This window comes from Zeus faber, assembly GCF_960531495.2.
Source record: "Zeus faber genome assembly, chromosome: 19".
Taxonomy (NCBI): domain Eukaryota; kingdom Metazoa; phylum Chordata; class Actinopteri; order Zeiformes; family Zeidae; genus Zeus; species Zeus faber.
The window spans coordinates 8,779,816-8,807,291 of NC_137206.1; the positions used below are offsets into that span (position 1 = coordinate 8,779,816).

Genomic DNA, 27,476 nt, shown 5'->3' on the forward strand with positions numbered 1-27,476 from the left:
AAGAGAGTCTCCAAGGAACACTGTCAGAGGAGGCTGCTCATCAACAAAGGGATTGAAACACAGGTAAGAAGATGTGCTTTTTGGAAAACTTAAGGGAAAGGGCATTTCCAGTCTGATTAGTATCACAAAAACTGAATGTACTTTCAAACTTGTTCAGATACACTGCTCATTAGAGTGCTTTGTGCAGGAAGGCGGCTGAACGTTCTTATGCAAATTCTTACATTTTTGTCGCATAGATCCCAGGATGGCTTGCGACGCCCTTATGGCGGAGTTTGGGGTCGCTGCTCCCTTTCTGCGTAAGTCAGATAAGGAGCGTCTGGAGGCCCAGACTCGGCCTTTTGACATGAAGAAGGAATGTTTTGTACCTGACCCGGAGATAGAGTATGTCAAAGCCAGAATAGTCAGCAGAGATGGGGACAAAGCCACCGCTGAAACTGAATTTGGGAAGGTATGGTATTAAGAGAATACAAAGCCCAATTGCCCAAAATCCATATGTAGCCTCCACATTAAGCCTTTACTCTAATTTCAGACAGTAACTGTGAAGGAGATTGACGTCCACCCGCAGAACCCGCCGAAGTTCGATAAAATTGAGGACATGGCGATGTTCACCTTCCTCCACGAGCCTGCCGTGCTGTTCAACCTCAAAGAGCGTTACGCAGCCTGGATGATCTACGTGAGTGGCACCAACCGATGTGGAGATATTTTCCCTAAATGAGACCCTTGACTGATGAGTCAAGGTCTTCCTTCACAGACCTACTCAGGGCTGTTCTGCGTGACCGTCAACCCCTACAAGTGGCTGCCAGTGTACGATCAGTCGGTGGTCAATGCCTACAGAGGCAAGAAGAGGAGTGAAGCTCCTCCTCACATCTTCTCCATCTCCGACAACGCCTACCAGTACATGCTGACGGGTGAGAGACAATTTGTTTGTTTTCATGTGAATTTCTTTGAATCCTGGGGACAATTTGAGAAGTGAATAACTGTGGACAATGATTTTCCTTCCTTCCAACAGACAGGGAAAACCAGTCTGTCTTGATCACGTGAGTACATCATTCTGAGATTCAATATAGACTTCTATGCCTTAATACAGTTTAAGCCTTGCAATTGCATTCATCCCTAGTGGAGAATCCGGTGCCGGGAAGACTGTGAACACCAAGAGAGTCATCCAGTACTTTGCCAGTATTGCGGCCGTCACGGGAAAAAAGGACGTTGCAGCGGATAAAAAGGTGTCAAGATGTCAAAAAATCAGGAAAAAAGACCAATTTCTTTATGTAGGCCTCGATTTGATGTTATTGTACTTTTCATAAAAAAATCCAGGGAACACTGGAGGATCAAATCATTCAGGCCAACCCCGCTCTGGAGGCTTTTGGGAATGCCAAGACCATCAGAAACGACAACTCCTCGAGATTTGTAAGTCTCGTTGACGTTAAAGATGCAGGGCTTAGACCACGTTATGCCACGCTGGTGTGAAAACACAAATGTCTTCCCGCAACAGGGTAAATTCATTCGAATTCATTTCGGAGTGAGCGGGAAATTGTCCTCAGCCGATATTGAAACATGTAAGTCCAACACCCTCATTGATTTAAAAGAGAATTTCAAGGCAATCCTGGCGAAGCATTGCCAATATTAACTGATGTCCACTTCCTGCAAGATCTGCTGGAGAAGTCACGTGTCACCTTCCAGCTTAAGGCCGAAAGGGACTATCACATTTTCTACCAGATTCTGTCCCAAAAGAAACCAGAACTCCTGGGTGAGTAAAAACAAAATGTACAAAATGGAAAATATTGCAAAAAATACTGTGGATTACTTAAGGAGGAAGGAAATATCTGGATCCTTAGGCTAGAGCTGTTGAGGTCCACCACTATATACCAAACTACAAAATACATAATAAGTAACTATATTTCTAACTTTGTTTTTCTCTAGAGATGCTGCTCATCACTTCCAACCCCTACGACTACGCTTTTATCTCCCAAGGAGAAATTAGTGTCACTTCTATAAACGATTCTGATGAGCTCATGGCCACTGATGTGAGACATACGCAGTGTCTTACTCAGGCACTGCTGGTTCAACGATTCATCCAACCCTACATCGTCCATTTCAGTTAAAATACACAAATAAAATAAACTACCGATTCTATTGCAGGAGGCTTATGACGTGCTGGGCTTCACCCAAGAGGAGAAAAATTCCATTTACAAGCTGACCGGTGCCATAATGCACTATGGAAACATGAAGTTTAAGCAGAAACAGAGGGAGGAGCAGGCAGAGGCAGATGGCACCGAAGGTGAGAATATAAAAATTCAAACTAAAATATGGGCTTAAACCGTCTGAGGTCTTTTTTTTTTTTTTGACTTTTCTTTTGTCATTCACATTTGCCTTTGTTTGGTTAAGCAAAGGCAACTTTCCAACCCCTAAGGCATGGAACGACTTTTCCAGCACAAACTCAGCTCCGAGTCCGATTAATAATTTCACCAATTCAAAAAACTCTATAGCTGCCAGGAGCCAAAAATATAAGACAAAATAGAGAGCTAGTGAATCTACAGACTCTACATATTGCAGCGTACCGCTCAACACTTCGAATAAACACAAGGGGTGATAATGCAGTAGTCCAGTGCATTTATTGAATAACAGAATAGGCTATAGTCGGCCGTAACCACGCCGACGATTAGACCCGCTCGCTCATAAACAATGGCTCTCATTTCTCACTTCCGGTCTCTCTCCCCCCACTTCCTTGAGAATCTAAGCCCGCGACACGCTAACAATTAACACATCAATAACACAGTTTGAACATTTTGAACAGGGTTGCTAAAATATGTTATATAATAATACAGGTGCTCCACACCTAGCGACTGAGGTCCGTTCCTAGCACCAGGTCATTAAGCGAATTGGTCGATAAGCGAAGACCCGTGTTATTTCATGGTAAGGGGGCATGGCTGGTATATATAGTGTTTATAGTATATATAGTGTATATAGTGTATATAGTATATATAGTGTATATAGTGTATATAGTATATATAGTGTATATAGTATATATAGTATATAGAGTGCTTGTAGTATATATAGTATATATAGTATATATAGTGTATATAGTATATATAGTGTATATAGTGTATATAGTATATATATAGTGTATATAGTGTATATAGGGTATAAAGTATATATAGTGTATATAGTATATATAGTATATAAAGACTGATGCACGATGAGATGCTTGACACTGAGACACCGTGGTATTGTACACAGCGTACAATACAGACTGGTAAGCGAGCTGGTCGCAAGTCTGAACGGCGGTTAAACGGGTAGGTCTTTAAGTGAGGACTACCTGTATACATATGCACATACACATGTTCCACTTCCTTCTATGTGCTTTCTAAGTGAGAAGTTATCAACAAAAAGTTGAAACACGCTGTTTGTTATCACTGCCGATGGGAGGGCACGTAAGGGTTCAAGCAGAAATCCCTAAAATTGTCTGTGTTGGGCGGATTACAACAACAAGCCCCAGAATTTAATTTGGCTGAGACGAAAATGTCTTCTTTTTGCAGATGTTGACAAGGCTTCGTATCTTATGGGCTTGAACTCTGCTGACGTGATCAAGGGCCTTTGCCACCCCAGAGTCAAAGTAGGAAATGAGTGGGTCACCAAAGGTCAGAGTGTACAGCAGGTCAGTCCTTCCACCTATTTTTGCAACTTGGGTATATTCTACTTGGAAATTAGTTCATGCCCATTGGTGAGCACAAAAAAAACCCATTATTATATATAATATTATTAACTTAAAAATAATACATTTGACATGAGTCTATTTATGTAGGTGTACTACTCGATTGGCGCACTGTCTAAGTCAGTGTATGAGAAGATGTTCCTGTGGATGGTTGTGAGAATCAATCAATCTCTGGACACCAAGCAACCACGCCAGCACTTCATCGGCGTACTGGACATCGCTGGGTTTGAGATCTTTGACGTGAGTGTTGAGTGTTTTTATTAAGATGCAGCTTTCTTGTTTTTTTCCCCCCTCTTTTTCTTCCAGTGAGCATCTTTATCATTTTTTTTCTCCTTTGACCTCCCTCTCAAGTTCAACACATTTGAGCAACTGTGCATCAACTTCACTAATGAGAAGCTGCAGCAGTTCTTCAACCATCACATGTTTGTGCTGGAGCAAGAGGAGTACAAGAAAGAGGGCATTGTGTGGGAGTTCATTGACTTTGGCATGGACTTGGCAGCCTGCATTGAACTCATTGAGAAGGTTGGTATTTTTCTTACTTGCATTTCTTCAAAGTACATCGAACAGTCCACAATTCGAAAGGGTGACTTGAGCAGTGGGAAGATTCATTCATCCTTCTCTTTTGATTGCCACAGCCCATGGGTATCATGTCCATCCTTGAAGAGGAGTGCATGTTCCCCAAAGCCAGTGACGCGACGTTTAAGGCCAAGTTATACGACAATCACCTTGGTAAAACTTCAAACTTCCAAAAGCCAAGGGTTATCAAAGGAAGGCCAGAGGCACATTTCTCCCTGGTTCACTACGCTGGTACTGTTGACTATAACATCACCAACTGGCTGGTGAAGAACAAGGACCCGCTCAATGAGACGGTGGTCGGACTCTACCAGAAGTCAAACCTCAAGGTTTTGGCCAACCTCTTCATTGGTTATGCTGGTGCAGAGTCAGGTATACTCACAATGAAACTTTAAATATGTCCAATAATGTCAGCATTAGACACCCCGGTAAAACTGAACATAAGAATGACACTTTCTATACAGGCCAGGAATCAGGTGGCAAAGGAGGAAAGGGCGCAAAGAAGAAGGGTTCCTCCTTCCAGACCGTATCTGCATTACACAGGGTAAATATTGTTTGAAAAAAAATAGATTTAAAGATTAAAACAACAATACTCAGTTTGCATATTTACATGTGTTGAGCATCAGATGCATTTTTCCTCACCTTTATTTATTTTGACTGAGAAAATACTTATTTTACCAAGTCAGTCCATTAATAGAAAATATTTATTCTCACAGGAAAACCTGAACAAGCTCATGACCAATCTGAGGTCAACTCACCCTCACTTTGTGCGCTGCCTGATCCCCAACGAGACCAAGACTCCTGGGGCGATGGAGAATCCTCTGGTGATGCACCAGCTGCGCTGTAACGGTGTACTGGAAGGCATCAGGATCTGCAGAAAGGGCTTCCCCAACAGGATCCAGTACGGCGACTTCAAACAAAGGTATTACGAAGATAAGTCACGGCACAACAACACAGTATCAAATCATGCAAGTGTTGATGTTGTGTTGGAAGCGTTGGAAGTCTTAACCTCCATTATGATTTTTGATAATGGACTAATCTAATTTTCACATCTATAATATATTTCAGATATCGTATTCTAAATCCTAATGCAATCCCCGAGGGACAGTTCATTGACAATAAGAAAGCAGCAGAAAAACTGTTGGGCTCTCTGGATATTGACCATGAGCAGTACAGATTAGGACATACTAAGGTATTTATTTTGAAAAAAAAAAAAGCAAAAAACAACAACAACCTACTACTTAAAAGTTTAATACTTAATACTTAATACTTTAATACTTAAAGTTTAAAAGTTTAATTAATAACTCTTTGTGCATTCACAAGGTGTTCTTCAAGGCTGGTCTCTTGGGTGTTCTTGAGGAGATGAGAGATGACCGTCTCGCTCTCATCATCACTGGACTTCAAGCAAGAGCGCGTGGAATACTTGCCAGAATTGAGTTCCAGAAAATTGTTGAGCGAAGGTATGGCATTCCAGTGTGCACTCAAATTTTCGAGGTCATAATAGAGATGAAGGAAATTGTAATGATATTCAATTGTGTCAAAAGGGATTCCTTACTGGTGATCCAGTGGAATGTGCGTGCCTTCATGGGTGTCAAAAATTGGCCCTGGATGAAGATGTACTTCAAGATCAAGCCCCTGTTGAAATCAGCAGAGACCGAGAAGGAGATGGCCAATATGAAGGAAGAATTCCTGAAGCTAAAGGAAGCTTACGCTAAATCCGAAGCCCGCAAGAAGGAACTGGAGGAGAAAATGGTTTCACTTCTTCAAGAGAAGAACGACCTCCAACTTCAAGTCCAATCTGTGAGTTCAGCTAAGATGTTTGATTTAAATATAAAAAAAACATTACGTTGAACACATTGAATGATAACGCTGGTTAAATGTATCTGTAGGAACAAGACAACCTCTCAGATGCTGAGGAGCGCTGCGAAGGTCTGATCAAGAGCAAGATTCAGCTTGAAGCAAAAGCCAAAGAGCTGACAGAGAGACTGGAAGATGAGGAGGAGATGAATTCAGAACTGACTGCTAAGAAGAGGAAGCTGGAAGATGAGTGTTCAGAACTAAAGAAGGACATTGATGACTTGGAGCTCACTCTGGCTAAAGTGGAAAAGGAGAAGCATGCTACTGAGAACAAGGTCTTTAATAACTAACGCTTAAGTAACGCTTATAAAAATATGGAATTGACATACTGAAGTGTACTGACTAGAGAGTTCTTTAGGTTAAAAACCTGACTGAGGAAATGGCAGCGTTGGATGAGATCATTGCCAAACTGACAAAAGAGAAGAAGGCTCTTCAGGAGGCTCATCAGCAAACGCTGGACGACCTGCAGAGTGAGGAAGACAAAGTCAACACTCTGACCAAGGCCAAAACCAAGCTGGAGCAGCAGGTTGATGATGTGAGTAATACATTTACATCTGCATATCGACTCGAATATCTTGTAGTTTTCTCCAAAATTCATCTGCGGATCTCCGGATTAAGAGTAACTTTATTGTCAGAAACTTTTGTAGGCACTTTGAGAAAATGGATCAATATGTAATCCCGATGTGGCACAATTCTGTTTAGGTTTGGTTTTGGCGATGTTTTGGAAACATGTCATGCCACAATGCAACATCTCTGTCTAGGTGGGACATGACTCTTTTTCACAACTCAGGACTGGAATTGTAGATAGAAGAATGTTTCTGCTATTTACAATTTAGGAGTTACATTCAACCTATGCCAAAATATGAGGAGGGATTTGTGCATAAATCGATCAGAACATTTCTGTTCTTATGTCTTCTTATTCTTATGTCTTTATTGTAAGACTGAGTATCGTATGAATTTATTGTTGAAATAAATAAAAGGATGGAAAAATGATCTGCTTTATTTCAGCTTGAGGGTTCTCTGGAACATGAGAAGAAGGTGAGGATGGACCTTGAGCGAGCCAAGAGAAAGCTGGAGGGAGATTTTAAACTGAGCCAGGAAAGTCTAATGGACCTGGAGAACGACAAGCAGCAACTTGAAGAGAGGCTGAAAAAGTAAGGATCTGATAAAAAAAAATAAAAAATTTTTTGAAAGAAAATCTTATTTAAAAACTGCCTAAAAATAATTGTTTTTATTTTCTAAAGAAAAGACTTTGAGATAAGCCAACTGACCAGCAAGATTGAAGATGAACAGGCAGTGGGGGCCCAACTTCAGAAGAAACTTAAGGAGCTGCAGGTAAATTAATGATGCTGAAGCATTCCAATGTGGAAATATAAACCAAATAAGTGCTGTGAATTAGCAAACTAAGTTTGTGTCCTTCGAAAAAAAACTACCGCTTAGGCCCGCATTGAGGAGCTTGAGGAAGAGCTGGAGTCTGAGCGAGCTGCCCGAGCCAAGGTGGAGAAACAGAGGGCGGACTTGGCCAGAGAGCTGGAGGAGATCAGTGAGAGACTGGAGGAGGCCGGTGGAGCCACTGCTGCCCAGATTGAGATGAACAAGAAGAGGGAGGCCGAGTTCCAGAAGATGCGCAGAGACCTTGAAGAGGCCACTCTGCAGCACGAAGCTACCGCCGCCACTCTGAGGAAGAAAAATGCAGACAGCGTGGCTGACCTGGGAGATCAGATTGACAACTTGCAGAGAGTCAAGCAGAAGTTGGAGAAAGAGAAGAGTGAGCTCAAACTGGAGCTCGACGATGTGGTCTCCAACATGGAGCAGATCGTCAAATCTAAAGTGAGTATATCCAACAGTGGAACTGACCGGAGTGACGATCATGTTTCTTATAGTATTATTCCACAAGTTTAGAGACGTTATTATGACAGTTGAGGTATTTTTTTGAAATGTTCCTAGACATTACAAAAACATGCCTTATTTGCAGACAAACTTGGAAAAAATGTGCCGCACTTTTGAAGATCAAATGACTGAATACAGGACAAAATCGGAGGAGAGCCAGCGTGTCATCAATGATTTCACCATGCAGAAGGCAAAGCTTCAAACTGAGAATGGTAATAAGACTTTCTGTAATGTGTGGGATTAGAAATAATATTGCAAATTAAATGGCCATATCACAATTTGCTCAACAGGTGAATTTGCCAGGCAGTTGGAGGAGAAGGATTCCCTGGTGTCTCAGTTGACCAGAGGGAAACAGTCCTACACTCAGCAGATTGAAGATCTTAAGAGACAACTGGAGGAGGAAGTCAAGGTACGATTATCAATGGGTTGAATTTTAGAGAATGTCAGGCAGCTATGTTTAGTACAACTGATGTTAAAGCGTATTTTGACCAAAACAGGCCAAGAATGCACTTGCCCACGCGGTGCAGTCTTCCAGACATGACTGTGACCTGCTGAGGGAGCAGTTTGAGGAGGAGCAGGAGGCCAAGGCTGAACTGCAACGCAGTATGTCCAAGGCCAACTCTGAGGTAGCTCAGTGGAGAACTAAGTATGAAACTGATGCCATCCAGAGGACGGAAGAGCTGGAAGAGGCAAAGTAAGAAGCTTTCTCCTTTGTGCTATAAAAGTGTAGATCTAAATCCATAGGGTTCACATCACACGGGCAATTCCCATTCATCATTTCATGTCAATATTTTCTTTACAATAAAGGAAAAAGCTAGCCCAGCGTCTGCAGGATGCAGAAGAAGCAGTAGAAGCTGTAAATGCTAAATGCTCCTCCCTGGAGAAGACTAAACACAGGCTTCAAAATGAGATTGAGGATCTCATGGTGGATGTGGAGAGATCGAATGCTGCTGCTGCAGCTCTGGACAAAAAGCAAAGAAACTTTGACAAGGTGTCTTAAACATGAGAACAAACATGGTAATACTCAATATATGTTTTTATATTGATTATGTATTTAATGTGGTGTTTCATGTAACCAGGTCCTGTCTGAGTGGAAACAGAAGTATGAGGAGTCACAGACTGAGCTGGAAAGTTCCCAGAAGGAGGCCAGATCTCTCAGCACTGAGCTCTTCAAACTGAAGAACTCTTATGAGGAATCTCTGGACCATCTGGACACCATGAAGAGGGAGAACAAGAACCTCCAAGGTAGCAGACTAGAATCTAATATCAAATACTAAGACAATACACCAGACCAACAAAATATTTGAAACACATGTTTCAATCGTTTCAAAATAGAGGAAATTTCTGACCTGACCGAGCAAATTGGTGAGGGAGGAAAGAGCATTCATGAGCTGGAGAAAGCTCGCAAACAGCTGGAGCAGGAGAAGGCTGAGATACAAGCTGCTCTGGAGGAAGCTGAGGTGACACTAAATATGCTAGATTAAATATTGTTATGTGGCAAGTCCTTCATCTTTACCATTTTAAAATATGTAACCATTTTTTTTTTTTTTTTTTTTTTTTCAAAAACAGGGTTCTTTGGAACATGAGGAGGGCAAGATCCTAAGAGCTCAGCTGGAGTTTAACCAGGTCAAGGCCGAAATCGAGCGGAAACTGGCTGAAAAGGACGAGGAGATGGAGCAGTCAAAGCGCAATCAGCAGAGAGTAGTGGATACCCTGCAGAGCTCCTTGGAGGCTGAAACCCGCAGCAGGAACGAGGCTATGCGACTGAAGAAGAAGATGGAGGGCGATCTTAATGAGATGGAGATCCAGCTCAGCCAGGCCAACAGGCAGGCAGCAGAGGCTCAAAAGCAGCTGAAGGGCGTCCATGCTCATCTGAAGGTTAAATGGGATACATAAATGGGATGTATTTTGGCAAAAATATATATATATCTACACGTAAACCACATAAAACGTGTATTGCCAGGACGCCCAGCTGCAGCTGGATGACGCTCTTCGTGCCAGTGATGATCTGAAGGAGAACATTGCCATCGTGGATAGACGCAACACTCTGCTGCAGGCTGAACTGGACGAGCTGAGATCTCTGGTGGAGCAGACAGAGCGAGGACGTAAGCTGGCTGAGCAGGAACTGCTGGATGTCAGTGAGAGAGTTCAGCTGCTCCACTCTCAGGTAAAACTGATAAAGCATAACATTTATCACAGATGTACTTTCTCAAAATATTTCAAGAGTGGCACAAGACATTTCATGGTTACAGAACACCAGCCTGCTGAACCAGAAGAAGAAGCTTGAGGGTGACACAGTCCAGCTTCAGAATGAAGTGGAGGAAGCTGTCCAGGAGTGTAGAAACGCAGAGGAGAAGGCCAAGAAGGCCATTACTGATGCTGCCATGATGGCTGAGGAACTGAAGAAGGAGCAGGACACCAGCGCTCACCTGGAGCGCATGAAGAAGAACATGGAGCAGACCATCAAGGACCTGCAGCACCGCCTGGATGAAGCTGAGCAAATCGCCATGAAAGGTGGCAAGAAGCAGGTCCAGAAGCTGGAGAGCAGGGTATGCTACTAAGGTTTAGTTGCATTCAGAATTCGATTTTTAAAACTTTTTTTTGATACTTTGCAGATTGAAGTGAAAAACCTTCTTTATCTCAATATCCACTACAGAGGTGGAGAGTGAAACTACTTTTATTTCATAGGTGAGGGAGCTGGAAGCAGAAGTCGATGCTGAGCAGAGGAAAGGCAGTGACTCCGTTAAAGGAGTTCGTAAATATGAGAGGCGCATCAAGGAGCTCACTTATCAGGTATATTTAAAACACATACCATCATCACATCCCAACGTACAAGATCTTAACACACGCTGAATGATGATTGCTTCAATTGATATTGATCAAGACTGAGGAGGACCGCAAGAATTTGGCCCGTCTCCAGGACCTGGTAGACAAACTGCAGTTGAAGGTGAAATCATACAAGAGGACTTCAGAAGAAGCTGTAAGTAGAGACGTTTGATTACATTGCAGTTGTATGGGTAAACAATTGAATATACATAAAACAAGCCATTAAATTCATAGGAGGAACAAGCCAACAGCAATCTCACCAAGTTCCGCAAGCTGCAGCATGAGCTGGATGAGGCAGAGGAGAGGGCTGATATAGCTGAGTCCCAGGTCAACAAGATGAGAGCCAAGAGTCGTGATGCTGGTGGTAAGGTCAGTGATGGTGGTAATGGTACCCGTATCTGCGACATTTTGCTTGTTTGTAGTTGCCAGCTACTTATTTCAGTTAACTCAATTTAGTTTATTCATTAACAGGCATTTTATATATAAAACTTTATACTCGCAATACACTCATTGTCTGCTTTCCGGTTCACAGAAAGGACATGATGAAGAGTGAGAGAGTATCACATGCCTCACTGAAATTCTTGAGAGCGCCTTCCTCTCTATATATTACATGGAACTATGCAAAATTAAAAAAATGAAGCAAATTCAAAACTGAACCTGCGTCTGCATATGTTTTTGGGGTCTCATTTATTTGTGTCTTAGTGTCTGAGATAAATTATGATAGTCATAAAGAAATACTTTTTGGGAACTTTTTTCATGAGGTGGAGATATTCTTTCTTGGGAGTTGCTTTTTACTGTATATATATATATATATATATACGGTATGTACATAGTATTTTGTGAAGTCATGAGAGCCATATAGCTCCAACCTCAAATGCCCTGGCACTGTTCCCAACACCCACTCAATGCTGAAAGGACGTGTCAGCAATGACAGCCCCACAATATCCACCACGCTTGGTGAATATTGCCACTACCACTAGGTCGTTTCCTGACTACCTCAGTAACCCTCGGTGCGTGTAAAGCAGTAAAGCTAAAAAATATTTTAAAGTCAGCTTATGCTGCAGATTAACATATTGAGCTCGATTTGCATGCTGTCAATTTAGTAGATACTTTTGAATATGTGCATTATATGTTGGTGGGGTGTTAAACTATTTTTTTTTTTTTTTTCATAAAAAGAGGAGGAATCTCACAGTTTATTCATCATTTCAGTTTTTACCATAATTAAATCTACAAATGGCAAATACATTCACACAACAAAATGAACCATTTAAATAATAATTTAAAAAATGTATAAGTATTTTTTTTATAAATCAAAAAAGCATGACCTGCCACCAACAACCTTTTTATCATATAGAAACTGAAATTCAGTTATTTCCAAGTCAGACCTACATTTGGGACAAGATACAAACAATAAGAGATGAGTTGGACACAATAGCCGTCTACTGTTCTTTCTGGCAACGCTGACTTGGTGAAGGCACTCGGTCCCAACGGCTGTGGATGGGAACTCGTCCAACAATATTGATACCGCCAGCGAGCAAGGTGTGGACTCCTCATGACTTGAGTTATAAAAAGACTCTCCAGCACTATGGTGTTAAATACCGTTGCTCAGAAAGGGCGCAAGCTCGCAAAGCTCATATTTTAGGGGCTCATTAAATCTGCTCCTATGATACAGGAGAATTGTTTTTAAGGTTTGACTACATCTACATCATGCATGCTGTAAAGAGATGAATCCAAGTCTTATGCTAAAACCATAAAAGGAATACACTGATCAGCCACAACATTAAAACCACTGATAGGTAACGTGATTAACATTGCTCATCTTATACCAATGGCAGCTGTCAAGGGATATATTAGGCAGCAAGTGAACAGTCAGTTGTTGAAGTTGATGTGTTGGAAGCAGGAAAAATGGGCAAGCGTAAGGATCTGAGCCACTTTGACAAGGACCACATTGTGATGGCTGGACGAGTGGGTCAGAACATCTCCAAAACAGCAGGTCTTGTGGAGTGTTACCGGTATGCAGTGATTAGTACCCACCTAAAGTCCAAGGAAGGACAAGCGGTGAACTGATGATGGGGTCACGGGCGCCCATGGGGCTCATTGAAGCACATGGGGAGCGAAGTCTAGCCGTCTGGTCTCTACGGTGGCCCTCAGAACTCAACGCACTGCAACTTAAGAAAACACATGCAAATAGAAAAAAACACAAGCAAATTACGAAGAACACAAATGCATCAACAGAAAACAACGTTTTTATTTAAGACATTTAAGTGCGATGTTCCAGAGAAAACAACTTCTAAGTTAGGGAACGATTCAAATGTTTTGGGTGAAAAGTGGGATTCACTCAATGCTCCAAACTGACTGAGAGCTCAACTGAACTGACTGACGAACGGATCATTTCAGGAAGTGATTCTGCTCAGTTTGTTCGTCTGTTTTCTCTGGAACATCGCACCTAAATGTCTTAAATAAAAACTGTGGATTGATATAAAAGTCATTTTTTTTCTATTTATTAATTGCGTGGAGGAAGGAGATGGAGGATTTAGACACGGTGGTCTTGCGTGGCGCGACTGGTCCGTGATAGTTGCAGCTCCAGGTTGTTACTTGTATAAATTCTAATATATAATTACAGACACTAAATAATTTTGCTTATTATATTTCATGGCAGATAAATCAGTGCATCCAGTGTGGCTCACTTCCGTAATGTGGTTCTGCGGTTGTGTTTTTCATAATTTGCTTGTGTTTTGTTAAGTTGCAGTGCGTTGAGCTTTCAGGGCCACCGTAGGTCCGATCCCACAGAAGAGCTGGTGTAGCACAAATTGCTGAAAATGTTGATGCTGGCTATGATAGAATGGTGTCACACAGTGCATCACAGCTTGCTGCGCATCAGAGTGTCCATGCTGACACCATAGAACCTACAATGGCTATGTAAGCATCAGTACTGGAGCATGGAGCAATGGAAGAAGGAGGCCTGGTCTGATGAGTCATGTTTTCTTCTACATCATGTGGGTGGCCGGGGTTAGGGTCTGATGGAGCATCTGTGGGATGTGCTGGAACAACAAGCCCGATTCATGGGGGCCCCACCTCACAACCTCCAGGACTTAAAAGGATCTGCTGCTAACGTCCTGGTGCCAGATACCACAGGACACCTTGGGAGGTCCTGTGGAGTCCTTGCATTGACGGGTCAGAGCTGTTCTGGCGCCACAAGGGAGAGCTACACATTATTTATTAATTGTATGAATTGTTTTTAGTGGTGGTTTAAATGTTGTGGCTGATCAGTGTATGTTCAAACCAGAAATGATAGATCAAACTATATCAATCTATCCACCGCTATATTCACTGTAGTAAATCCAAGTCTTTGCTGAGATACAGCTCATCTGCATCCCGCCCGGGTGGCTGTCCGCGTCACCTGAAAACAGTTTGTCTGTCTGCAGGCACAGAAAAACAAGAGGTGAGAAGTCATGACGTTCAATCGGAGCCAAACCATCTCTGCAATGAGGGTGTAAGACAGCTGAGAATGGGACTCCGAACATAGAGTGGAATGTCGCACCCTGGAAGCTCAGTTATGAACCTCAAGGTTAGAGCCGCCACTCTCAACATAAGGTGTGGAGTTGTGAGGGTCAAAGAGGTTAAATGTAAACGGGGGGGCCCGCGGCGTGCCCTGTGACGGGTGAAGCGCCTTCTCCCGTGATGTACACGCTGTAGGACCATATTAACACCTTGTAGACACCTCGAGCGTTCACCGGATACGCAAGCAAACTACTCGACAGCTATCTTGACCCGTGGCCGCTAAGGAGTTGTAAATCCAAGACCCGCTGCCCCTCTGCTCAGCACCTTATTACTTTTTTTTTTTTTACCTCACCATGTCATTAGACTGTTAAGAGTGGGATCAGATCTTCCGTAAGAGGACGCTTCTTCTCAGATAATAAATACATGGTCTTTAAAAATGTATTTATGTCTTTTACTGAGGTGTTATTCGTCTTTTTACTTTCTTTTTTTTATCATTGGTAGTTTTTTTTTTTTTTTTTTATCAATTTTGTGTTCAATTAGTAAAACAATACTTGTTTTTTGAAATTATTATTTTTTTATGATGATTATTTACATAGTAAATGAACACGATGTTGTCATTGTCAATAATACGATAATGAAAGGAAGATGACACAATACAGAGAAATAATAAATACAAATAAATACAAATGTAATTCTATCCAGTCAGGATACAAATGTCTAGATTAACAGTGTAGTGTTACTGCTAAAAAAGAAATACATATTACATTTAAGTTCATTTAACGACTCCTTAAAGACACAAAGCTGCTTTGGGAAGATGATGTGTTGCAATCCGTGCTGCACTGAAGTATGTGCGGGAATTTGGATGACATATGAAAGTAACAGCTGCTGGACTGGAAAAAAAAAAAAAAAAAAAAAAAGAGAATCACCTTCTAATTGTATTCAGTTAAAATAATAAATAAAGTGAATTAAAAGTTTAACCGCGTGTGTGCCGGTGTAATACAACCTCACACTGATAAAAAAAAGAGTGAAGGGCATTGGTGGAACATTTCCCAAGAGAATCCAGCTGCAATCGAGGGATCTGAGGTCCAAATCAGGAGATGCAATGCTGAGTGATTGCTAAAAATGTGCTCGGTGTTGAACTCCTCCTCTCTCCTTGTTGAACGACAGATCTCATATGTCTTTCTTGCCCACGCCTCTAATCTCGTTTTTAAAATGGTATGCAGATGCAAATTCCTGACTCTCTATGTTTGGATTAACACAACCTTATATAAAGAGGGAAGCGTGGGGAGGAGACTCAAACCAAACCATCGGACAGTGGACGGCCTGGAAGGAAGACGCTGGGTGGCACCGGGTGCAACACAGCAAGCGGGCCACTTCATTTTTAGTTTCTCTTTTGAGGCTTCACTACGGGAAACTTCCCACGTCAAAGGAGCCCCGGAACCCTCGTAACATCAGGTAGGTTCATCCTTCTATGATTGAAATTTTTTTTTTCTGCTTTTATCCAAGGTAGAAATTCCAGGTACAATTTCACTCCGGGGTTTAGAGTCAGCCATGCGGAGGTGTCCAACTGCTGAGTGGAACCGGCTGATCAGTGCCTGGCTGGAGCAAAAACATGGCAGGACTTTTACTTTCTTAACCTGGAATTTTCCTTTCATGACTCATTTGACTCATAGAATACAGTTTCTAGCTTTAAATTTTGATGTAAAAAAAACAACAAAAAAAAAATGTGGACAGGGGACGATCTTCTTGTGTGTGGCACCCTCCTAGAGTAGATCCCTGCAGGTGTAACAATGGGAGACGTCGCAATGGAGGAATTCGGGACGGCCGCCCCGTTTCTGAGAAAGTCCGACAGGGAGCGCTTGGAGGCTCAGACGCGACCCTTTGACATGAAGAAGGAATGCTTTGTGCCTGACACTGAGTGCGAGTACGTCAAAGCCAAGATCGTCAGTCGAGATGGGGACAAAGTCACCGCTGACACTGAGAATGGAAAGGTACAGCACGACACCCAAAACAATCATCATTGTTGCAGTGGATATTGAGCCTTTTTGCCATTCTTGTTTGCATAGAACTAAATAGACCATATGTCCCTACCTGTTTGATGAGGTTGTAAATAAAATAATCATCGGTAAGAAATGGTGTTTGAAATCTCTACGATGGCTTTGACCCACTTACCAATGATTGACCAAATTGACTTTGTCCAATCATCAGACAATAACCGTGAAGGAGATTGACGTCCACCCGCAGAACCCGCCGAAGTACGATAAAATTGAGGACATGGCGATGTTCACCTTCCTCCACGAGCCTGCCGTGCTGTTCAACCTCAAAGAGCGTTATGCAGCCTGGATGATCTACGTGAGTGGCACCAACCGACGTGGAGATATTTTCCCTAAATGAGACCCTTGACTGATGAGACAAGGTCTTCCTTCACAGACCTACTCAGGGCTGTTCTGCGTGACCGTCAACCCCTACAAGTGGCTGCCAGTGTACGATCAGTCGGTGGTCAATGCCTACAGAGGCAAGAAGAGGAGTGAAGCTCCTCCTCACATCTTCTCCATCTCCGACAACGCCTACCAGTACATGCTGTCAGGTAAATACAGTTTAGACTCATCAAATAGTGCATTTCATTGCTTGAGTTTAGTAGTTTATACCATATCTATATTTACCCCCCCTCCTGACAGACAGGGAAAACCAGTCTGTCCTGATCACGTGAGTCTAAAAAAAAAAAAGAAGCACAAACTGACATTCAAGTTTTAAAACATAATTTCAAAGCATGGATAACACGTCTCAAATATCGCAATTACCAATGCAGCGGAGAATCCGGTGCTGGGAAGACTGTGAACACCAAGAGAGTCATCCAGTACTTTGCCAGTATCGCGGCTGTGTCTGGGAAAAAGGAAGCTTCAGGCTCCGATAAAAAGGTAGCAAAGAGATATGCAAATAGGTTAATAAAACTAAATATCTAAAGATGTATTACATACGAAAATGAAGCTCCACCGTTGGTTGTATGTTGGCGTTGCATGGACAAAAGGTGTGCTGAAATGTCTGTTTATACACAGGGCACCCTGGAAGATCAAATCATTCAGGCCAACCCCGCTCTGGAGGCTTTTGGTAATGCCAAAACCATCAGGAATGACAACTCCTCCAGATTTGTAAGTACACTTTACGATGGATAAACAAAATATTAACTGCAAGAGAACATTGGGAACACTTGTCTATCTATTTGTATTTATATGAATATGTATTGTAGGTGAGCTTGAAGCACTGAATAAAGTGATGATATTCATTATGTGAAACCTAACTGCGGTCCCATTTTTCTTCTCGTCTACAGGGGAAATTCATCCGAATTCATTTTGGAGTGAGTGGGAAGCTGTCATCAGCTGACATTGAAACTTGTAAGTCGGGAAGGAGGGCGCAGCATTAAGCGGTTTAAGATGGGAGTCAGAATGGGAAGTGGAAAACACCAACATCCAACTTTGTTCCATTTCAAAGGGTTTTGGCGTCAAAGTGGAACAAAAATGAAATATATATTGCCATTTTTGTCGAAACAGTGTTCGCTTTCCTTTATTGTGCAGACCTGTTGGAAAAGTCCCGCGTCACCTTCCAGCTTAAGGCTGAAAGAGACTACCACATCTTCTACCAGATTCTGTCTCAGAAGAAACCAGAGCTCCTTGGTAAATATTTCATTACTAAGTATTCCATATACCACGAGCAAACAAAGACATAAATCGAACTATAAAGGCAGGTATCAGTCTGCCTGTATGTCTTTCGACTATATCAACAACATTCAACAACATTCATCCGATCTACTTCACACTTGGCGGGTGCATTGCTGGGGACCCAAGGACGTGCAGTGACTAATTTGGTGCAATTAGAACTAAATCATTGCCATTTTGTTAAACTGTGCCATTCAAATATCTTAGAACGTAGTACATTTTGACCGGAATGCACTAGTTATTATAATATGCCTCATTTAAAATTACTCTGGACTGATATGTTAAACCTATGTAACTATCATAAGCGCTCTTTCACTGTCAGATGTAGAAGCCCAAATATGTCAGTTAACATTTTTGAGGGCGATACCTGTAATTTTAAAAAGGTAATTCATTCTTGGTTTTCCAGAGATGCTGCTGATCACCACCAACCCCTATGACTACCAGTACATTTCGCAAGGACAGACAACTGTAGCCTCTATCGATGATGCTGAAGAGCTCATGGCTACTGATGTAAGTAAAATTAGTAGTAAAGAAAGTAAAAAGTCTCCAGCCACTAAAATATAATTTGACATTATTGTAGTTGTAACCATTCATGCTGTTTAGGAAGCTTTTGATGTGCTGGGCTTCACCCAAGAGGAGAAAAACGGCATTTACAAGCTGACCGGTGCCATCATGCACTATGGAAACATGAAGTTCAAGCAGAAACAGAGGGAGGAGCAGGCAGAGGCAGATGGCACCGAAGGTTGGTTGTTAAGCAAAAATCAATGATGTCTGTTTTAACTTTTTTGAGCTGTCTATTTAACAAGCTGCAAACATATTGCTCACTCAACTTACCAGATATTGACAAAGCCTCATACCTGATGGGCCTGAATTCTGCTGATGTGATCAAGGGTCTGTGTCACCCAAGGGTGAAAGTAGGAAATGAATGGGTAACCAAAGGTCAGAACGTACAGCAGGTGAGATATTAACTGTCAGCTGTAAAGAAAATTAGAAAATTGTCACAAGAAGGTTTATGGTCATAATAGTGCTTAATGTGTGTTTGGAAAATCTGGAAACTCTAGGTGTACTACTCGATTGGCGCACTGTCTAAGTCAGTGTATGAGAAGATGTTCTTGTGGATGGTTGTGAGAATCAATCAATCTCTGGACACCAGGCAACCACGCCAGCACTTCATCGGCGTACTGGACATCGCTGGGTTTGAGATCTTTGACGTGAGTGTTGAGTGTTTTTATTAAGATGCAGCTTTCTTGTTTTTTTCCCCCCTCTTTTTCTTCCAGTGAGCATCTTTATCATTTTTTTTCTCCTTTGACCTCCCTCTCAAGTTCAACACATTTGAGCAACTGTGCATCAACTTCACTAATGAGAAGCTGCAGCAGTTCTTCAACCATCACATGTTTGTGCTGGAGCAAGAGGAGTACAAGAAAGAGGGCATTGTGTGGGAGTTCATTGACTTTGGCATGGACTTGGCAGCCTGCATTGAACTCATTGAGAAGGTTGGTTCAGCTGTAACTTGTCCTTTGACGTGTACCTGTCAATGATAAGTAACAGACGTGTCTCTTCCCAGTGAAATGAAACGTTGGATCAACTAATCATTTAAAAAATGTTTTTTCTGTAGCCCATGGGTATCATGTCCATCCTTGAAGAGGAGTGCATGTTCCCCAAAGCCAGTGACGCAACATTTAAAGCCAAGTTATACGACAATCATCTTGGTAAAACTCCAAACTTCCAAAAGCCAAGGGTTATCAAAGGAAGGCCAGAGGCGCATTTCTCCCTGGTTCACTACGCTGGTACTGTTGACTATAACATCACCAACTGGCTGGTGAAGAACAAGGACCCGCTCAATGAGACGGTGGTAGGACTCTACCAGAAGTCAAACCTCAAGCTGTTAGCTTTGTTGTTTGCTGGTTATGCCGGTGCCGATTCAGGTGCGTGAGTGTTTTTCCTGAAGAGTTTTGAATTTCACAAGATATTTAGATATAGCCCATATAGAAGAGAACATATAATACATTTCTCATTTTACAGAGGCGGCTAGTGGAGGCAAAAAGAAGAAAGGGTCCTCCTTCCAGACTGTGTCTGCATTACACAGGGTAAGTTGTCATTGACATCTGTTCACATTAGGAACATACAAGCAATATAGAAACATGAAAAAGAAATCATCAACAGTCATATGACGCGATTCAATTTGACTGTTGCTTTCCCAGGAAAACCTGAACAAGCTCATGACCAATCTGAGGTCAACTCACCCTCACTTTGTGCGCTGCCTGATCCCCAACGAGACCAAGACTCCTGGGGCGATGGAGAATCCCCTGGTGATGCACCAGCTGCGCTGTAACGGTGTACTGGAAGGCATCAGGATCTGCAGAAAGGGCTTCCCCAACAGGATCCAGTACGGCGACTTCAAACAAAGGTATTACGAAGATTAGTCACGGCACAACAACACAGTATTAAATCATGCAAGTGTTGATGTTGTGTTGGAAGCGTTGGAAGTCTTAACCTCCATTATGATTTTTGATAATGGACTAATCTAATTTTCACATCTATAATATATTTCAGATATCGTATTCTAAATCCTAATGCAATCCCAGAGGGACAGTTCATTGACAACAAAAAAGCGGCAGAGAAACTCCTGGGTTCACTCGACATTGACCATGAACAGTACAGATTTGGACACACAAAGGTCAGATGTTTGTAAAAAGCCGGCGAACCTTTTCAATGTTGAGACACCTAACTTTCAATGATTGGATCTAATTAAATACTCAGGTGTTCTTCAAAGCTGGTCTGCTGGGTGTTCTTGAGGAGATGAGAGATGACCGTCTCACTCTCATCATCACTGGAATTCAATCAAGGGCACGTGGAATACTTGCCAGAATGGAGTTCCAGAAAATCGTTGAGCGCAGGTTAGAATATTCATGAAGTAGTTCTAATTTTTAAATAAATTCATTTGCCAAAATATCTAACAACAGTATTGAACCATGCACAGGGATGCCCTTCTAGTGATCCAGTGGAATGTGCGTGCCTTCATGGGTGTCAAAAATTGGCCCTGGATGAAGATGTACTTCAAGATCAAGCCCCTGTTGAAATCAGCAGAGACCGAGAAGGAGATGGCCAATATGAAGGAAGAATTCCTGAAGCTAAAGGAAGCTTACGCTAAATCCGAAGCCCGCAAGAAGGAACTGGAGGAGAAAATGGTTTCACTTCTTCAAGAGAAGAACGACCTCCAACTTCAAGTCCAATCTGTGAGTTCAGCTAAGATGTTTGATTTAAATATAAAAAAAACATTACGTTGAACACATTGAATGATAACGCTGGTTAAATGTATCTGTAGGAACAAGACAACCTCTCAGATGCTGAGGAGCGCTGCGAAGGTCTGATCAAGAGCAAGATTCAGCTTGAAGCAAAAGCCAAAGAGCTGACAGAGAGACTGGAAGATGAGGAGGAGATGAATTCAGAACTGACTGCTAAAAAGAGGAAGCTGGAAGATGAGTGTTCAGAACTCAAGAAGGACATTGACGACTTGGAGCTCACTCTGGCTAAAGTGGAAAAGGAGAAGCATGCTACTGAGAACAAGGTCTTTAATAACTAACGCCTAAGTAACGCTTATAAAAATATGGAATGGACATACTGAAGTGTACTGACTAGAGAGTTCTTTAGGTTAAAAACCTGACTGAGGAAATGGCAGCGTTGGATGAGATCATTGCCAAACTGACAAAAGAGAAGAAAGCTCTTCAGGAGGCTCATCAGCAAACGCTGGACGACCTGCAGAGTGAGGAAGACAAAGTCAACACTCTGACCAAGGCCAAAGCCAAGCTGGAGCAGCAGGTTGATGATGTAAGTATTATATTTGCATCTGCATATAGACTTCACGAATCTCTTGTGCTTTTCTCTGAAACTGATATGCTTTATTGCAGCTTGAAGGTTCGCTGGAACAAGAGAAGAAGGTGAGGATGGACCTTGAGCGAGCCAAAAGGAAGCTGGAGGGTGATTTAAAATTGGCCCAGGAGAGTGTAATGGATCTTGAAAATGATAAGCAGCAAATGGAGGAGAGACTGAAGAAGTAAGCAAAACAACTGACAGCAACTACCAATCAGTCCTACACGATACTACGTTTTTTAAATATTGCTAATTTTACAGGAAAGACTTTGAGATCAGCCAACTCAGCAGCAAGATTGAGGATGAACAAGCAATAAGTGCTCAGCTACAGAAGAAACTGAAGGAGCTACAGGTAATTTACTCCTACAAAAAATAGGACATATCTTTTTTGATTTCTTAAAATAAATAATATACAAAATTAATAAAAAATAACAGAGCAAAAAACTATTTTCTAGGCCCGCATCGAGGAGCTGGAAGAAGAGCTGGAGTCGGAACGAGCTGCCCGAGCCAAGGTGGAGAAACAAAGGGCGGACTTGGCCAGAGAGCTGGAGGAGATCAGTGAGAGACTGGAGGAGGCCGGTGGAGCCACTGCTGCTCAGATTGAGATGAACAAGAAGAGGGAGGCCGAGTTCCAGAAGATGCGCAGAGACCTTGAAGAGGCCACTCTGCAGCACGAAGCTACCGCCGCCACTCTGAGGAAGAAAAATGCAGACAGCGTGGCTGACCTGGGAGATCAGATTGACAACTTGCAGAGAGTCAAGCAGAAGTTGGAGAAAGAGAAGAGTGAGCTCAAACTGGAGCTCGACGATGTGGTCTCCAACATGGAGCAGATCGTCAAATCTAAAGTGAGTATATCCAACAGTGGAACTGACCGGAGTGACGATCATGTTTCTTATAGTATTATTCCACAAGTTTAGAGACGTTATTATGACAGTTGAGGTATTTTTTTGAAATGTTCCTAGACATTACAAAAACATGCCTTATTTGCAGACAAACTTGGAAAAAATGTGCCGCACTTTTGAAGATCAAATGACTGAATACAGGACAAAATCGGAGGAGAGCCAGCGTGTCATCAATGATTTCACCATGCAGAAGGCAAAGCTTCAAACTGAGAATGGTAATAAGACTTTCTGTAATGTGTGGGATTAGAAATAATATTGCAAATTAAATGGCCATATCACAATTTGCTCAACAGGTGAATTTGCCAGGCAGTTGGAGGAGAAGGATTCCCTGGTGTCTCAGTTGACCAGAGGGAAACAGTCCTACACTCAGCAGATTGAAGATCTTAAGAGACAACTGGAGGAGGAAGTCAAGGTATGAACAGCGATGGATTGAATTGTAACAACAATCTCAGACAGCTATATTCAGTACAATTTATTTGAATAGAAACCAGATTTGTAATTGTGTATTTTGACCAAAACAGGCCAAGAATGCACTTGCCCACGCGGTGCAGTCTTCCAGACATGACTGTGACCTGCTGAGGGAGCAGTTTGAGGAGGAGCAGGAGGCCAAGGCTGAACTGCAACGCAGTATGTCCAAGGCCAACTCTGAGGTAGCTCAGTGGAGAACTAAGTATGAAACTGATGCCATCCAGAGGACGGAAGAGCTGGAAGAGGCAAAGTAAGAAGCTTTCTCCTTTGTGCTATAAAAGTGTAGATCTAAATCCATAGGGTTCACATCACACGGGCAATTCCCATTTATCATTTCATGTCAATATTTTCTTTCCAATAAAGGAAAAAGCTAGCCCAGCGTCTGCAGGATGCAGAAGAAGCAGTGGAAGCTGTAAATGCTAAATGCTCCTCCCTGGAGAAGACTAAACACAGGCTTCAAAATGAGATTGAGGATCTCATGGTGGATGTGGAGAGATCGAATGCTGCTGCTGCAGCTTTGGACAAGAAGCAAAGAAACTTTGACAAGGTGTCTTAAACATGAGAACAAACATGGTAATACTCAATATATGTTTTGTATTGAATATGTATTTAATGTGGTGTTTCATTTAACCAGGTCCTGTCGGAGTGGAAACAGAAGTATGAGGAGTCACAGTGTGAGCTGGAAAGTTCCCAGAAGGAGGCCAGATCTCTCAGCACTGAGCTCTTCAAACTGAAGAACTCTTATGAGGAATCTCTGGACCATCTGGACACCATGAAGAGAGAGAACAAGAACCTCCAAGGTAGCAGACTAGAATCTAATATCAAATACTAAGACAATACACCAGACCAACAAAATATTTGAAACACATGTTTCAATCATTTTAAAATAGAGGAAATTTCTGACCTGACCGAGCAACTTGGTGAGGGAGGAAAGAGCATTCATGAGCTGGAGAAAGCTCGCAAACAGCTGGAGCAGGAGAAGGCTGAGATACAAGCTGCTCTGGAGGAAGCTGAGGTGAGATAAGACATACATTATGATGTACCATCTGAGGTCTGAACTGGCCTTGCCAGACTGCACACATCCAGTTGTGTTGTGAGGACAGGGGCTTATTATGATCAATTCTAAATATATATTAGAATAATTTCACAATTTTACTCATCAGCCTTAAGATTCAAGATTCAAGATTCAAGAGGTTTATCCGTCACATACATACTTTCATACATATATGCAGCGAAATGCCTTTACAACTTAACATTTAACATCTTAATGTGTTCCAGCACAATACATTTTCATTGATTTCAAATATACAAGATACAAAGTATATTGTTGACATCATTTTATTGTACTGTATAACTCATTAACTTATATCATTATTTTAAATATAATGACCTCCATAATCTTTAAAATTTGACAATATATTTTACACTACATTGCTGCTTCTCAAGGTAAAAGCATGAGCAAAACCTGAAATGACAAACTTATATCTTAACAGGCCTCCCTTGAGCACGAGGAGGGGAAAATCCTTCGTGCTCAGCTTGAATTTAATCAGGTCAAGGCTGAAATCGAGCGGAAACTGGCTGAAAAGGACGAGGAGATGGAGCAATCAAAGCGCAATCAGCAGAGAGTAGTGGATACCCTGCAGAGCTCCTTGGAGGCTGAAACCCGCAGCAGGAACGAGGCTATGCGACTGAAGAAGAAGATGGAGGGCGATCTTAATGAGATGGAGATCCAGCTCAGCCAGGCCAACAGGCAGGCAGCAGAGGCTCAAAAGCAGCTGAAGGGCGTCCATGCTCATCTGAAGGTTAAATGGGATACATAAATGGGATGTATTTTGGCAAAAATATATATATATCTACACGTAAACCACATAAAACGTGTATTGCCAGGACGCCCAGCTGCAGCTGGATGACGCTCTTCGTGCCAGTGATGATCTGAAGGAAAACATTGCCATCGTGGATAGACGCAACACTCTGCTGCAGGCTGAACTGGACGAGCTGAGATCTCTGGTGGAGCAGACAGAGCGAGGACGTAAGCTGGCTGAGCAGGAACTGCTGGATGTCAGTGAGAGAGTTCAGCTGCTCCACTCTCAGGTAAAACTGATAAAGCATAACATTTATCACAGATGTACTTTCTCAAAATATTTCAAGAGTGGCACAAGACATTTCATGGTTACAGAACACCAGCCTGCTGAACCAGAAGAAGAAGCTTGAGGGTGACACAGTCCAGCTTCAGAATGAAGTGGAGGAAGCTGTCCAGGAGTGTAGAAACGCAGAGGAGAAGGCCAAGAAGGCCATTACTGATGCTGCCATGATGGCTGAGGAACTGAAGAAGGAGCAGGACACCAGTGCTCACCTGGAGCGCATGAAGAAGAACATGGAGCAGACCATCAAGGACCTGCAGCACCGCCTGGATGAAGCTGAGCAAATCGCCATGAAAGGTGGCAAGAAGCAGGTCCAGAAGCTGGAGAGCAGGGTATGCTACTCAGGTTTAGTTGCGTTCAGAATTCAATTTTTAACAGGAGTTGATACTTTGCAGATTGAAGTGAAAAACCTTCTTTATTTCAATATCCACTACAGAGGTGGAGAGTGAAACTACTTTTATTTCATAGGTGAGGGAGCTGGAAGCAGAAGTAGAAGCTGAGCAGAGGAAAAGCAGTGACTCGATTAAAGGAGTTCGTAAATATGAGAGGCGCATCAAGGAGCTCACTTATCAGGTATATTTAAAACACATACCATCAGTAACTGTATATATCCCAACGTACAAGATCTTAACACACGCTGAATGATGATTGCTTCAATTGATATTGATCAAGACTGAGGAGGACCGCAAGAATTTGGCCCGTCTCCAGGACCTGGTAGACAAACTGCAGTTGAAGGTGAAATCATACAAGAGGACTTCAGAAGAAGCTGTAAGTAGAGACGTTTGATTACATTGCAGTTGTATGGGTAAACAATTGAATATACATAAAACAAGCCATTAAATTCATAGGAGGAACAAGCCAACAGCAATCTCACCAAGTTCCGCAAGCTGCAGCATGAGCTGGATGAGGCAGAGGAGAGGGCTGATATAGCTGAGTCCCAGGTCAACAAGATTAGGGCCAAGAGTCGTGATGCAAGTTCCAGGGTAAGTTTGTGGAATTTATCTTAGTTTATGTATATGAAGTACATAATTCGATAAAATGTCTCATCATTTTCTGTCTTTTTCTTTCAAACCAGAAAGGACATGATGAAGAGTAAGCTGGGATAATGATCCATTTAACATTACGTAACATACTGTAATGTATCGTAGTGAAATAGCTTTTCCCTTTATTCTTCTTCAAAATGACAAAGAATAAAAAGTGGAGTGCCTGAAAATAAAGGATTGTGTGAGTTGTGTTATTTTAAATTCCAACGTTGCTGTGCCACTCGTTACACAGCCCGTTTGTTTTTTTTGTCGGACAAGGTTTCACAGGCGAGGTGTCCTTGAGTACGAACCATCAGGCACTCATCAGTCTCTAAACATCCGTTTTAAAGTCTTGATGCTTTATATCTGCACCTGTGGAAACTCTTTGATTTAAAATAGAAAAAAGAATAATGAACAATTTTTAATAAGAGGATCTTCATTGTTGATTTGTTAAATGTTTGTCCAGTATTTGCAAATAATAATATAATTACCCATGCAATTGAAGACTTACTATACATATAGGCGCAAAAACACAGGCTTCTTGGTTTTTTAAGCGCCCATGTTCTCTGATTAGATAGGATACAGGGAGGACCTAACCATCTCAAAAACTCTGTTATGATACAATACACATAAGCTTGTCCATCTTAGATATTTGTAAAAAGAAAATTAAGAAGACATGGGGGTGGTACAAACGGGCGACAAATTAAAGGAAAAACCTGAATAAATTAGTGTAAAAACAACGAATGCAGGTTCTTACATAGAGGTGTAGTGCATGATACAATCAAGCAATGAACATCCCATCATGTGTCTGTCTGTGGATGAGTAGGCACAGTTGGTTTTGATTTTGGATCAAGATGGCAAGAAGAAAAGATGACTTTGTAAAAGTGACTTTGAAAGGGGAACGGACGGCATGAGCATGAGTGATATGGTCAGATGAGTCATAATTCACTATATTCTCCAAGAGAATGTGACCAAGAGAACTGTACAATGGCTGATCTTTC

At 42.1% G+C, this 27,476-nt stretch overlaps 1 protein-coding gene across 2 annotated transcripts; it reads left to right on the plus strand.

Moving 5' to 3' along the window:
- Positions 1-26,670, plus strand: LOC307244849 (myosin-7-like). Of its 2 annotated transcripts, none has more exons than XM_080020196.1 (38): positions 1-63; positions 237-448; positions 530-673; positions 752-908; positions 1,010-1,037; positions 1,118-1,223; positions 1,315-1,407; positions 1,493-1,556; positions 1,649-1,747; positions 1,921-2,024; positions 2,140-2,278; positions 3,537-3,655; positions 3,803-3,952; positions 4,064-4,234; positions 4,348-4,657; positions 4,750-4,829; positions 5,002-5,207; positions 5,354-5,477; positions 5,609-5,745; positions 5,830-6,085; positions 6,175-6,417; positions 6,501-6,677; positions 7,151-7,296; positions 7,387-7,477; positions 7,583-7,972; positions 8,118-8,244; positions 8,323-8,441; positions 8,530-8,726; positions 8,840-9,023; positions 9,112-9,277; positions 9,368-9,492; positions 9,602-9,910; positions 9,996-10,199; positions 10,285-10,581; positions 10,721-10,825; positions 10,917-11,012; positions 11,093-11,227; positions 11,391-11,514. In XM_080020196.1, the coding sequence occupies exons 2-38, from the start codon at positions 245-247 to the stop codon at positions 11,409-11,411; spliced, it is 5,823 nt and encodes a 1,940-aa protein (XP_079876322.1). In that variant the 5' UTR covers positions 1-63; positions 237-244; the 3' UTR covers positions 11,412-11,514. The 2 variants fall into 2 exon arrangements, with proteins under 2 accessions (XP_079876322.1, XP_079876321.1); XM_080020195.1 differs by lacking the exons at positions 1-63; positions 237-448; positions 530-673; ... (33 more) ...; positions 11,093-11,227; positions 11,391-11,514 and adding exons at positions 15,673-15,814; positions 16,127-16,350; positions 16,568-16,711; ... (33 more) ...; positions 26,302-26,436; positions 26,529-26,670.
- Positions 26,671-27,476: the final 806 nt, after the last annotated feature.